The sequence below is a fragment of the Echiichthys vipera genome (genome assembly GCF_963691815.1).
Source record: "Echiichthys vipera genome assembly, chromosome: 4".
In the NCBI taxonomy this organism is placed as follows: Eukaryota; Metazoa; Chordata; class Actinopteri; order Perciformes; family Trachinidae; genus Echiichthys; species Echiichthys vipera.
In genome coordinates this window covers 6,470,933-6,484,385 of record NC_139829.1, presented here as the reverse complement: position 1 = coordinate 6,484,385, position 13,453 = coordinate 6,470,933, and the positions used below count along the sequence as shown (strand labels likewise).

General features: G+C 40.7%; 1 protein-coding gene across 2 annotated transcripts in view; it reads right to left on the bottom strand.

The window, feature by feature from the left end:
- The window catches only part of fras1 (Fraser extracellular matrix complex subunit 1), a 310,210-nt gene that overhangs the window by 19,291 nt on the left and 277,466 nt on the right, over positions 1–13,453 (bottom strand). For both annotated transcript variants that reach the window (XM_083913052.1, XM_083913053.1), the window contains exons 47-52: positions 10,405–10,529; positions 8,042–8,182; positions 7,497–7,724; positions 4,491–4,604; positions 3,021–3,171; positions 24–183 (exon numbers count right to left, since the gene is read on the bottom strand). In XM_083913052.1, coding sequence (XP_083769178.1) covers positions 24–183; positions 3,021–3,171; positions 4,491–4,604; positions 7,497–7,724; positions 8,042–8,182; positions 10,405–10,529 — 919 coding nt within the window. The remainder of the gene's footprint in view (positions 1–23; positions 184–3,020; positions 3,172–4,490; positions 4,605–7,496; positions 7,725–8,041; positions 8,183–10,404; positions 10,530–13,453) is intronic.

The following is a 13,453-nucleotide window of genomic DNA, read 5'->3' as shown; positions in this document are numbered from 1 at the left end:
GATGTTGGTTTGGGTTTACGGACCTTTTGTGCTCAAAACTGATGAGAGACCACTGGATATGGAAGACGTTGTCGCTGACCACATTTGGTTTGGAGTCTTTGACCAGGAACTTGAAGTTGTCCATGGTTTCCTGAACGTTCTCCTGGTGCAGCACGTAGCGGATCAGACCCAGGTTGATATCAGCTGGAGAGGAACAAGGTCAGACGATAAAGATCAGACGCTGAGTCAGTTCGTGTTTCTTCTCATCTTTTACACTCTTTTCAGTAAAAACACTGAAGGTTAAAAATCAGTGTTTATCCTCAGCTTGTTTCGCTGATAACATCCAGACATCTGACGACTAGAATAGAGTTAGAAACAACCAACATCTAAACAGTGATTTGTGAAAATGTGTCTTAAAACTGGATAAAAAGTCAGTTTATGAAGCTTCTGACAGTGAAATGTAACGGAGCGTTTCCTTGAAAATGACACATTTCTCTGGTCTGAACGTTGTTGGAAACACTTGTGATAATGTAAGAACACAACTCAACTAAATATATACATATACATAGACATTTAAATGGAAGAATGTTTCATATTATTCATATGAGGAGCTCTTTTCCAAAATGCTATAAATCCATTTGAATAGTTTTCAGGAAATTACATTTTTTACCCAGACCCACACATCTTGTCAAAATGGTTTATGGCTCAGTCTGAACATGTTGAACGGACGGACAAAACAAAAAACTCTCCTGCTTCAGAGCGCCGCCATGTTGGATCGTATAGAACGCTCACTGAATTCTGATTGGTCGAGAGGACGTATCGCATTTAGGCTAAAAATAGGTTTGGCTCTTGTCGCGGTTTGTAAAGGAACTGCATCTTGAGGACCATTTTAAACAAGGAAATATAGAGATTTGGCAGAAACACTGATGAAGCAGTGAAAAGGTTCTGTATACAGCAAAGTGGCATGACAAACCCATTTTTTTTTAATTTGGCTTTTATCTCGTTTTGGAAAAGAGCTCTTCATATTATATTAAAGTATTTTACATGCTTTTATTTCATCATGTTTTAGATGACTTAAACAGCCTTTTCCCATGCCTAAATATAAAAACTATAAAACATAGAAAGACAGTATAGAACTCCTGGCTGAGAGAGAATGAGTCCTTAAGAGTGACTTTAATCTGTGGTGATATTGGGTGGTTTTTTATTGGTTGGTGATGTGATGTCATCCCTGACCAACTCTACCACGTTCATAATGCCGTCTCCATTAAGGCCATACCTTTTTAAAAGCTCACTATCATTGAATCTCTCCAAAATGTTGACCGCAGCAGCCGTGTTAGCTCCGTCCTCATTTAGTCTGAGTGACGTAGGAGCACTCAGGATGACTCCTACGTTTTTATAGATTTAGGAGCTACTTTTAGTGCTAAAATGCTTTGGGAACTACACTTATCTTAAAAAGTTAGGAGTCCTAAAATTAGAAGTGAAACCCCCCTTATTTTTAAGAGTTACTCCTAAATTCTGAGCCTTAATATGTTTTGTGAATACAGCCCCAGATCTTCTAAACCAATCTATTCATCAATACATCAGTTACAGTAAACCAACTGTCTGCCACTGCATCCATCCTAACGACTAAAGCACTATATTCCTCCTCTTATACAGAATTAACAACACAATAAAGATGGATGTGGGGGCGGACAGCTGGTTTATGTAACTGATGTATTGATGAGTAGATATGTATAGAACAGAGATAGGAATAGATAAATCTAGTTTATTTATATATAGTGCTTTATAAATGAAGACATTACAATTATCATATATATCACACATTACATGGAAGAACATGGAAACACCGTGTTGTTGGTCATCAGTTCATTCATGTGAAAAGATATATTTCCGATTTAAAAAATAATGTTTTAACCATTACATAAAGAAGAAACACATTTGATCAAATGCCCTAAAGGACAATTTTACAATTACCCAGCATGCCCCTCTGACCTGACCTGAAAAAGGAAACTGTCTCTACATTGGTCGCATCTTAATAGTGAAAATATTTGTGAAGAACGGATAATGATTCCATATAATGGATATAATGCAGCCTCTGGCCTTTTTCCATTAGGAGATAATGAAGATGAGAATCATTAACAGCTTCCAGAGGACAAAAGGACTAAAGGAATGACTGTAGAATTGAGGGCTGAGGCCAGGAAAAAAAAAAGATGACAGTCAGTGTGATAGAAAGATGTTCAATGACCTCCAGAAAGTTCAGAATAAACACTTGTGATGAACTGAAAATAGTGCTAAATAAATGTGTGCTGTAATATCCAGAACATCTGAAAACATCCTCATACTGATCAGAGAATGTGACAGAAAATGAGAGTAAATGTCGACCGTTTGTAATGAACCACTTTATTCATATTTGTCTCTCTCAGGGTAAGGGCTTACTTTAGTTATTGAATATTTGAAATGATGTTTACGAGCTGGAGAACGCAACACATCAAAGTGACTGCAAGCTGCTGCACTCCAGCGTCAAGGATCAACATTTGACAAAAGCACACTGAGGTTGATCCCTGGCTGCAGCCCAGAGGTGACTGGGAGCAGGCTGCACACACAACCTCACACACACACACACACACACACACACACACACACACACACACACACACACACACACACACACACACACACACACACACACACACACACACACACACACACACACACACACACACACACACACACACACACACACACACACACACACACACACACACAGTCCTACATGTTTGCTGTTGTTTGTTGAGCAGACCAGAGCATAGTTTTGTGTTTTTAACCCTTAACGTTAGAATGTTTTAAAGATTTACACTGTTGAGGGTGGTACTCTTTTCACTTTTTCCATACTTATTCAGACCTGGAAGTTAAATAAAAATTAAATTCCATACTTTTCCATACTGCGTAGGAACTGTTTACTAAGCTCTTTTGTCAAAAAGTGAAATAAAAAAAAGAAGTAAATATTTTCTGTAAAAATGGAACATCTAGTTCCTGTGTACCTTGTGTGAAGGTGGTGACGGGATTGCCAGGTTTCAGTTTGCTCTCCAGGAAGCCGTGTTTTGGCTCCGCGGTGACTTCGTAAACCAGCTGTCCGTCATCTGTGTCTGGATCCACGGTCAGCAGCTCCTTCTTGGTGATTAGGTTGGTGGCCTGATGGATGAAAAACAGAGATGAGTGAAAATGATCAGCTCTGTAGAAGCATTTAGACTAAACATTGTACTGGAGCTATTACCCCACAGACATGTAGTAAGGCCCTACTGTTGATCATGACTGTGGTTCTGGCTTCTGTCTCTGGATAAAGGAAGGCAAACAATACTCTGTTCTGCCTCTAACACTTAATGCTTAAAAATATAGTTTAGATGGGTTTTTATAAGTAAAGTGTTTTTTTTTTTATAGTGGCGGGCTTATGAAACCATTTTCTTAGGGCTGCAACTAACAATTATTTTCTCAGTGATTAATTTTGTCCATCATTTTAATCTGGTTAATCCATTAGTTTTTGGTCTTTAAAATGTCAGAAAATGGTGAAAAATGTGGATCAGCGTTTCCCAAAAACCCAAGATGACGTCTTCAAATGCCTTGTTTTGTCCACAACTCAAACATTTTCCATTTACTGTCAGAAAGGAGGATGGGGACCAGAAAATATTCACATTTAAGAAGCTGGAATCAGATAATTTGGACTTTTTTTTCTTAGAAAAAGACTCACACTGATGAACCAATTATCAAAATAGACAACTAATCAATCGGGACAGCTCTACAATTTTCAATACCAGTTGTTAAAATTAATATATATTCTTTACTTATATTGAAACCACTTTTTCCTAAAAACACATGATTTAGAGGTATCTAAACCTGTATTATTCTAAAACCACCACAGGCAAACACACGAAGGTCAAGCACATGAATGATGCACACTGTGAAGTCTTACAAGCTGCAGCTGAAAATACGTTGTGCTCAATAATTTGTTCTTTCCAGCTGTTAGAAGCAGATGCAGGAGTTTAACATTGTATGCTCATTTTCCTCAGTGACTTAATCAGCAGTGCAACTACACAGCAGGGGACTCAGGATGAATGATAAACAACAACGCCTGCTCCAGAAACTGGTGGTTGCATTGTGCCGAGGTGTTTAAACCAGCAGGGGGAGCAAGTCAATTACACATAGTGAGTGAACTGACAGAGCCTCTTTTTGCACTTCTGTCAGTTTAATATGTTACGGTGATCAGCTGGAGAAGACACAGAGCTGTGTTTGAAACTGAGCATACAGACGACTCTGCAGCCTGCTGCTCAGTCACTCCACTCCGGTGAAACCACAGTTACCATTACCCTTTCAAATTGTTATTGGTTTTCTAGTCGAAGTGGAGACCAATAACAATTTAAAAAGGGTAATTAGAAAGTTGATCTCCATCTCCGGGTCCATTACTTTCTTTTTTACGTTCAATTAAACCTGAAACAGAGCAAAGGCGAGAGTGTTACCTTGTTGTCCATGTACTCCAGCCACTGCAGTCCAAGGTTGGTGACGATACGCGGCGTGCCATCGTCAACCGGCAGAATATCGATCTTGAACTTCTGCGGAGCAGCCGTCACGATCTGGAAAACCCCCCAAAAATAAAGAAATGCATCATTGAAGACGTTTTTTGAGAAGAATGAATTCAGACAACTCACGTTTGAGTTGAACAGCAGAACATAAAGTTTGGCGTCTAGGCTTCATCACTTAGATAGCAGATGGTTTACATGGGATACTGGGGAGTGAGAATTTAATATATATATATATACCAGCCTGTCTGAGTCTGCAGGTGGACGCTGGGGCTGAAAGAGCAGCAACACTGATGCAGGGCATCAGCGACATTGACAAGTCAGAGGGAGAAAAGGGAAATGTTTGCAGCTTAAACAGATGGCCATATTAGAAGGGTGTGTTTGTGGAAGAAGATATGTCACATGAGTATGAAGCAGTGCAGCTCAAGTTGACTGGCTGAAGCAGCTCGAAGCTACTGCTCCTTTTTTTAGGTTTTAATGGCCCAGGTTCTGAGATATCTGTTGCTCGGATTACTGCCTAAATTCCAACAGAACAGAGGTAAAGTGTCATTTGTGGTCGCTTAAAAAATGACATTTAACCAAAATTAACAGTTCGGTGTCTGAGGTGCGATGGGGAATACAGAAAGAGAAACTTTGACACATGCATTCAGAAGGATGCCTTCAACCAAAAGGTTTTCATAGGAGCTCATACATTATTTAATCACACAGCAGCTCCAGTGGGAACTAATTCACCTCAAACATCGGATTCTGAGCTGCCGAACATGTGTGACCATTGAACCAAATGTCCCCAGGCATTTAAAAGATAAACACAAGCCTGAGGAGTGTGTGTGTGTGTGTGTGTGCGTGTGTGCGTGCGTGCGTGCGTGTGTGTGTGTGTGTGTGTGTGTGTGAGTGACTGTCGATATCAATTCCTGTCTGCGGTCATTCAGTTTAATCATATGGACTATTTGTAGTGACAGGTGGTGCAGGACGGCTAAGAGGGACGGCTAAATTGACAAACGCAGGAGTCGATTCACCCTGAGGCTCGCTCATAACTACCACCATAAAGCTGACATTAACAACACACACACACACACACACACACACACACACACACACACACACACACACACACACACACGCACACACACACACACACACACGCACACACACACACACACACACTCACACACACACACAAACATTTGTCCTTCTACACTTGTGAGGACCCTCATTTAATGCATTCTAGACCAGTGGTGGCTGGTCCAGAAAGCAAACCACTGGAGGGTTGACAAGATGAAGCGAAGGGATTGTGACATGAATATCAAGTAACACATTGAAAAAAAGACAGAACTGTGCTCAGTTTTGAGACTCTTCTGAATCCTTTGATTTTCTTTGATTTTTAACCATGCCCCCACCACAGCGACTTCCTGGTTGATCCAATAAGGAAGTACCAAAAATCGCAGACCTCTGGATGTCCACTAGGGGCAGGTTTCCTAATAGAGCAATATCTCATTGACCCTCACGTTAAACAGGCTGTTTTCACAGCATAATTAGACCTATTTAAAGTGTAATTCCGGCATAAAATCATCCCATGGTTTTTTTCGACACTTCCATACATCAAATAAGCTATCAAACAGTTTTTTTCATATAACAACTATTAACGGAGAAATCCAGGAGTCGCTAACAGCCAGACATGGCTAACACATTAAACATCTTTTTTAACCACTAATACTGCTCAAACCTAACCTAAAACACCAAACCTCTGCAGTAGCATGAGAAGAGTCCCTAAACTTCTGTATCTGCAAGCATCTTCTAAATAAGTTTTAAATGACCTTTTATGTGTTTTAAAATGTGTTTTTTGTGTTTATGTGTTATTTCTCCCAATGCTTTTAATGTTTTATGTAAAGCACTTTGAATGACCTTATTGTTGAATTGTGCTACACAAATAAACTTGCCTTACCTACATAGAAAACAAAGCACCAATGTTTTCCTTCCTTTTGGATTGACTTTGGTAAACCACTTGAGTGGACTTTACTATGAGAGGAGCTGGTGCAGGGGCCAGTAGGTAAGTCTTTAAAACACTCTTTTAATAAACTCTGGGTTCACTAACTACATTGTTGCTGCTTTGTTTTCTGTGTAGGGACTCTTCTCGTGCTGCTGCAGAGGTTTGTTATTTAGAGCAGTATTAGTAGTTAAAAAAGACGCTTTAATGCCTTCACCGTACTGCCCCGAGCTAATCACTGTTAGCCACGTCCAGCTGTTAGCGTCTCTACTGGATTTCTCTGTTCATAGTTGTTACATGAAAAAACTGTCTCGATGTCTTATTTGATGCATCTAAGTGCCGAAAAAGACCATGGGATGATTTTGCACTGGAATTCCGCCAGAATTATACCTGAATTACAAGGCGGAAGGCCTTGTACAAAAACCCATTTCCGTCCCTTTTTTTTAAGATGAAATGAGGCGTAAAGCTACTCTGCTTCACCTTCCAAACATGTCCACAATTTACAAGAATATCCTGCTTTTCCTAAAATGACCCCACTTTCAAAAATGTGTCCAGTTTAAAAAAATGTCCAAAATATTTCGACAATTTTCTGACTTTTCATTGTCAAAATATCGTAACTTTCCCAAAATATCTTTTTTTTAAAAAAGAAAATGTCCACACTTTTTAAAAACGCCCTCACTCTGTGTCTATAACTCACTTAACTTATTCCTCACAAAGATAGAAGCACAAAACACACACACACACAGACGGCTGATTCACCCCTCCTCTCATTAAAAGCTAAGAACATGGACTCCACACACACACACATCCTTACTCAATTCAATCATCCAGCTGTAATAAATACATCAAGAAGCTGCCTCGCACACACAGCAACACACAATCTAACTGCAATTTCAGCCTTTGTGCTGTGGTAAAAATGTCAATACACACACACACATACACACACACACACATGCTCATACCTCCTTGCCGCCCTCCTCCACCATGAAGAGCAGGTTGGTGCCGTCGGCCACGCCGAAGGTGAAGCGGTCCTTGAGCGAGTTGGAGCCGTCGTGGTTATAGCTGATGCGGTTCTGGTAGATGTCGTCCATGGTGAAGCTGCTGGTCTGACGGTAGTGCTGGCCGTTGCTTGTGCGCTCGATGGTGCCGTGGCGAGGAGCCTGGACGACGGTGAAGACGATGGACTCCGCCTGCACGACGTGGTGTTGTTTTAAGTGATGGGAGAGGAATGAAAACAAGAGAAACAGTGAGGGTTTCGCCGAAGAAGACAGATTGATGGGATTAGCAGCCATAAGAGTATTTAGATTTTTCTCTTTCAACCAACAGAGAATAATCTTTGTGATGTAGCCAGAGAAAATAAAGCTGGAGAGAGCAGCTGGCTTTCTAAACAACAGCTTAGTTTGGCCGGCTTAGCTGCTGATCACCAGCTATTATTCAGAGGTCCTGCTCTTTTATCAAATAAATAAATAAAAAGAATGAAGATTTCTCAGGGATTTGAGTGTCCTACTTCAGTGTCTGCATCGGTGGCTTTCAGCTCAAACTCGGTGATGGTCTTCCTCACTCCTTCCTGAACCCTCATGCCAGGAACCTGGAGCAGAGGCAGGGAGTCGTCCACTGGCTTAATGGTGATGTAGAACGTCTGGGCAACCTGGAGACCACACACACACACACACACACACACACACACACACACACACACACACACACACACACACACACACACACACACACAAAGGTGTTTTCAGACAATGTAAATGTGTTAAATAGATTTGCACTTTTTTCAAGTCTTAAAACGGCCCAAATGTACCATATGTAATGAGATATTGTACTAAAAAATAAAAAACTTTGGCTTTAGATAGCCACTTGATTTGTATTCAAACTGCAGATGCCTCGTATTAAATGACCAATTACGGTGACTGACATCTCTTTAAATACACGCTTTTTATTATTTAGTTCACCTTTATTTCACTACTATTTCACTTAGATTAAGAATCTCTTTTTCAAGGGAGACCTGGTCAGACAGAAAATGCAAAAAAATACATAAATTCATGTGCATATTAATCGAAAACAGAATGTGGAAGCCTGTTGGATTATCTGGAGAAAAAAAAAGCATCACAGCAAAGCTGAAAACTTTTCTATTGGAAATATGTGCTTTTCACAGGACACTGATGACATGAAATTATATTTTAGATGTATTGCACTGAGAGCAATGATGACGGTAATGGTGCCAAATACATAAAATAACATTCGCTTGTAGAGGTTTCAGTCAAGTGAAAATACTATATGCAGTCACTTTCAGGTGGAAAGTTAACTCATCTGTAAAACCCGGATGACATAAACCGAATAGCACTGAAAAAGCTACAGTTATTACATAAACTGTGTACCAATGTGCCCGTGAGAAATTCCCTCTCACCACACACAAGAGAAGTATTCTGCTTTGGCAACATTTTAAAAAGAAACCTCAACTGTAATGCTTTAAAAGTGGTTAGTGATATGTCGTGTTTTTCTAACAGAAAACTGGACAGGCCTCCCGACTGGAGAGAGAGGAGAGTGGACAAAAGCAAAAGCACACCACTTCACACACACTAACAACTACAGTGGCCACAAAAGCCTTCGCACAGTGCAACCAGCCAGGCGTGGAGGCCAAATGACCTTTTTCACATGTTTACTCAAGTCCTTGTGGTCCTCATTAGTCTGGATTAGCAAGGCAAAATTATGCATGAGGCGAACTGGACGGGCTGGGGGTGGGAGGCCGCTTCCTCACCGCTCTAAAAGCTTGGGGTTCGTTAGATTTTATATTGGTTATTTGTCTATATATTTATACTGCACATGGAAAAGTAATTAGTGTGATACGGGTCAGAAAACCTTTACCGGCCATTTTAATGGAACGTCACAAGATATTTAATGGCAAACAGCTTTGTTTTAAAACAAAAAAGCCAAGGACAAAGCCCTCTGAAGGGCCTTTTATGTCGAGTATGAAAACTGTCTGCTTTTTATTCATCATCATGAGAACTGAGAGAAGCCGACGTGTCAAGTGGGGTTTGTTATTGTTAAAAGATGCTCAAGCAAGAATCACGTACGCGCCCGTCTCCCTCCTTGAACATAATTGTCTTTCCTGAACTTTTGATTATGTCATGGGGAACGCCTGACACTGAGCAGACCATGCTTTGGATGCTTAGGACGTCTGCAGCTTTTAAAGACAAAAGAGCGACAGTTGCTGTTTATTTCTGTCGTAGCCTACCTAATTGTATACTACAGCCCTGAACATAGCTTTCTTTAACATGGCACACAAGAATGAAGGGGAAAAGAGGCCATATACTCTCTAACTATCAATGTTTAATTTCATTTTAATAAGTGTTTTTTGTTGAAAAATGTTTGCTGTATGGTTTGTTTATTGATAGAGGAGGACTTTGGTTTATGTTCCAGATTTAACATATACACCTCTTGAAAGTGCTGAAGGTGTTCCCCAAGAAACCTCACTGGGTCTGCTTTTATTTCCATTGTAGACAATTTTTCCTCTCCTTTTAATGATTCACATATTTTTGCTGTCGGTAGAAAACCTTTTATGTCCAAAACCGTCATTTTTCAGGAATGTGAGGTTTTGCTGTTTTAGAATCTAATGATGTTAGAATATTTAGTCACACGCTCTTTTTAATATTTGTAAAACTAAAACTTTATAAAACTCACACTCAGATGTGACCAATAGCACTGATTTATGAATTGATGGATCATTTTTTTGTACTTGTCACAGTGTACCATCAAGTACCATGAAAAACGTTCTTCTTCAGCTCCCACAATTTTGGACCAAACTGAACCAAAACACACCTAACTGGTCGTCAAAGTCCCCCTGTTGAGCCCCTGATTATTCACCTCATTTGTCCCGTCGGACACAGTAAAGGAGAACTGGTCAGCGTGCTTCTCTTCTTCACTGGTGTGGATGTACTGGATGCTGCGTGATGCCAGATCGGCCTGGGTGAACGTGCTGATTCTGGTGCCTGGAGAGGAGGAGAAGGAGAAGGAGAAGGAGAAGGAGAAGGAGAAGGAGAAGGAGAAGGAGAAGAAGAAGAAGAAGAAGAAGAAGAGTTGTTAGTCAAGTTGGGAAAGTCTGTGTGAGAACTCATGTATGTCTTTCTTTGAACACCCACACACTCATTGACACACTTACAGTAAAGGCTGCACACAAACAACATACACACACTTATGCAAAGGAAGCACACACAAAAACATCATTAAGACATTCATTCTTTTTCTCTCTTTGAACACATGCTGCCACGCTCACTTTGCGTTACTTGTCATTCATGCATTTTGTTGTATTTCTTCCAATCGTTCCCACATTGAATTTCACCCGTCTTCTGTCCAATTCTTCTGTGTCTCTTTGTCATTGTACGTTTATCAAAAAAATATTTTCTATTTTGGCATCAGATGGTTTTATGAGCCAGTTGCTCTTCTCTTTTCTTTTGTTGGATTTTGTGATTTTAATCAGCGAGTGAACCTAAATCCAAATTGAAACGTTTTTAACGAGACTTATTTTTCACTCAGACGCCTCCTCGGGTTAAAAAACCCAGTGGGAAACATACTTCAGTTTGATTGCAGTGATCAAACACAACTCTGCGTGAAACTAAAGAAAATTGTCTAAAAGAACCAAAACATATTTCGAAACACAAGCCATCAGTTCAATTTCTGCTGATTTGTTCAGGCTGGATGCTTAAAGACACTTGCACACGCTTAAAGCGTTCAGAAAGGAGACAATGGAAGTCTTTGTTTGACACTTCAATGTATTTACGGATACGTTTGACACTGACATGATTTAAATATTTAGAGAGAACGGACAGAAGTTTTCCCATCTATGATATTTTATTTTCACAGCAGGCAAAATGTTATCATATGAATTGCTGTATTAATACCAGATGGGTGTAGAGATTTTCATACCTGAAAATGAAAGCCTGTGAGTCCTAGAATTCAAAGCTAACAGCGTTTTACCTTAATATTTAATTTTTTTTAAAATTGGGCTGTTAGTTTGTTACCGGCCAGTCATTGTATGAAGGATAGTCAATAAAAAATAAATGGACCTGTCATACAGCCGGTGACTTTGATGCAAAGGTAATAACTTTAGTTATTTCCCTAAACAGACGGGATGGGTGCAATAGTTATTTTCCTGTGCAGTTTGGACATATTTTCCAAAGAATACAAACCAACATCATTGAAGCAGGTCAAATATTATACAGGGAGGGTGCAATAACTCATTTAACATGCCGCCAAGCGCCTTAAGGAAATGTAAATAAGAGGCTTTTCAACATCAATCTTCTTCACATCAACTTCTGACACAAACAAAAGTCTGCGCTCCTCTTCGCTTGTGTCATCTATTCCCCCAGCTGGAAGCTTATACATCATCATAATCAGGACAGGCACACACAGGGACACAGAGACAATACTTCCAGCCAGAGATGAAAATACCTGCTTATTCACCCCATCAATGAAAAAAATGTATTTTGCAACACACTTCTATTCTGATTTAATTCTACGATATGAGAAAATAAAAAAATAAAAACTTTCTTATTTTCAAACATAAAGTCAACAGATGAAAAGGCTTCAGGAGTTAGGGCGTACTCACACTGTCCATCCGTACCGTGCCCCGTGCTTTAGGGTACTTGTCCCCCCCTCCCTCTCCCCCGCGGCCCAGGCCCGTTTCTACTCACACTGCCTGGGCCTCGGCGAATGCTTCTTGCTGCCTATACGTCATCATGCCGTAGCACGTCACACGCATTGATGACGTCATCGCGATGTGTCGCCCTGTTTAAAAATCTTTCCATAGACCTCAGAGTTTTTGTGCGTCTTGTCGACTGTTTTTGAATCTTTTCATCCGACCAAATAAGTAAACACTCCACCTCTGCATCACACCAACGTGAACCTTTCACCGCCATTGTTTTAAATGTCCGCGCATGGTCCCTCCTTTTTTCTACGTGCGAACAGGCGCACATAAAATGACTTCAGAACAGCCGTAGGCCTCGTGCTCGTACACAAGTGCTCGTACACGTGCACACTCGTACATGTGCACACTCGTACACGTGCACACTCGTACATGTGCAAACCTGCTTTACAAAAGCCCACCTCTCCCAAACGGGCTTGGCCGGCAAGCGTACTGCTCCTAGGCGCGGTAGGGTTGCACTCACACTGGTCAAACCAACTAGATTTTAGCCGTGAAACGTGCTTGGGCACGGTACGGAAGGACAGTGGGAGTGCGCCCTTATTTACTCAAAACCTACTGTCGAAAAGATTAGAGTAAGAAAAAAAAAGTACCATACACAATGAGGAACAGGCAGGTCAATAGTTTTAGTGCTGTATTATATAATTTACTATCTAAAATCATGTCTGACGCCTCGTGTTGTCTAAATCCGGCAAAAGATGATCATCGATATCTGCACTCACTGCTTGGTTAGGCATCATTGCTTTCTCCGTGCCAATTTAAAAAGGCATTTTTTTAAAGGTTTGAAGGTGGAAAAGAGAGTCAATATTTCTAAAGTCTTGTGGCAAAAACAGCTGAAGGCTCCAGACCCTCAGGGTAGTCAAGTGGGCAGATAGTGTGGTGAGCTGGAAGAGGATCTGAGAGGACAGAGGAGGAGGGAGGGTGTAGCTCAGAAAGACACAAAGGAGTGAAACTAATGAAGCCCCTCGGAGCAGATTGGTCTAGTTGGCTCACACCTCCTTTTTAGAAATTTGGAAGCAATGTCACGTCACTTCTGGAGCTGGCGGCGGTTTATGAGGAGTGATGTGGCAGGAAAAAACGCCCCCAACAGCCACAGGACCGCTGAAGTCTTGACAGAAGTTCATAAAAAGCTGCACTTCATCTCTTTTTTGGCATGAGCATCTGTACTCGGGACTCTTTTTTGTACTTTTGCACTGAAAGTCTGAGCCACACACA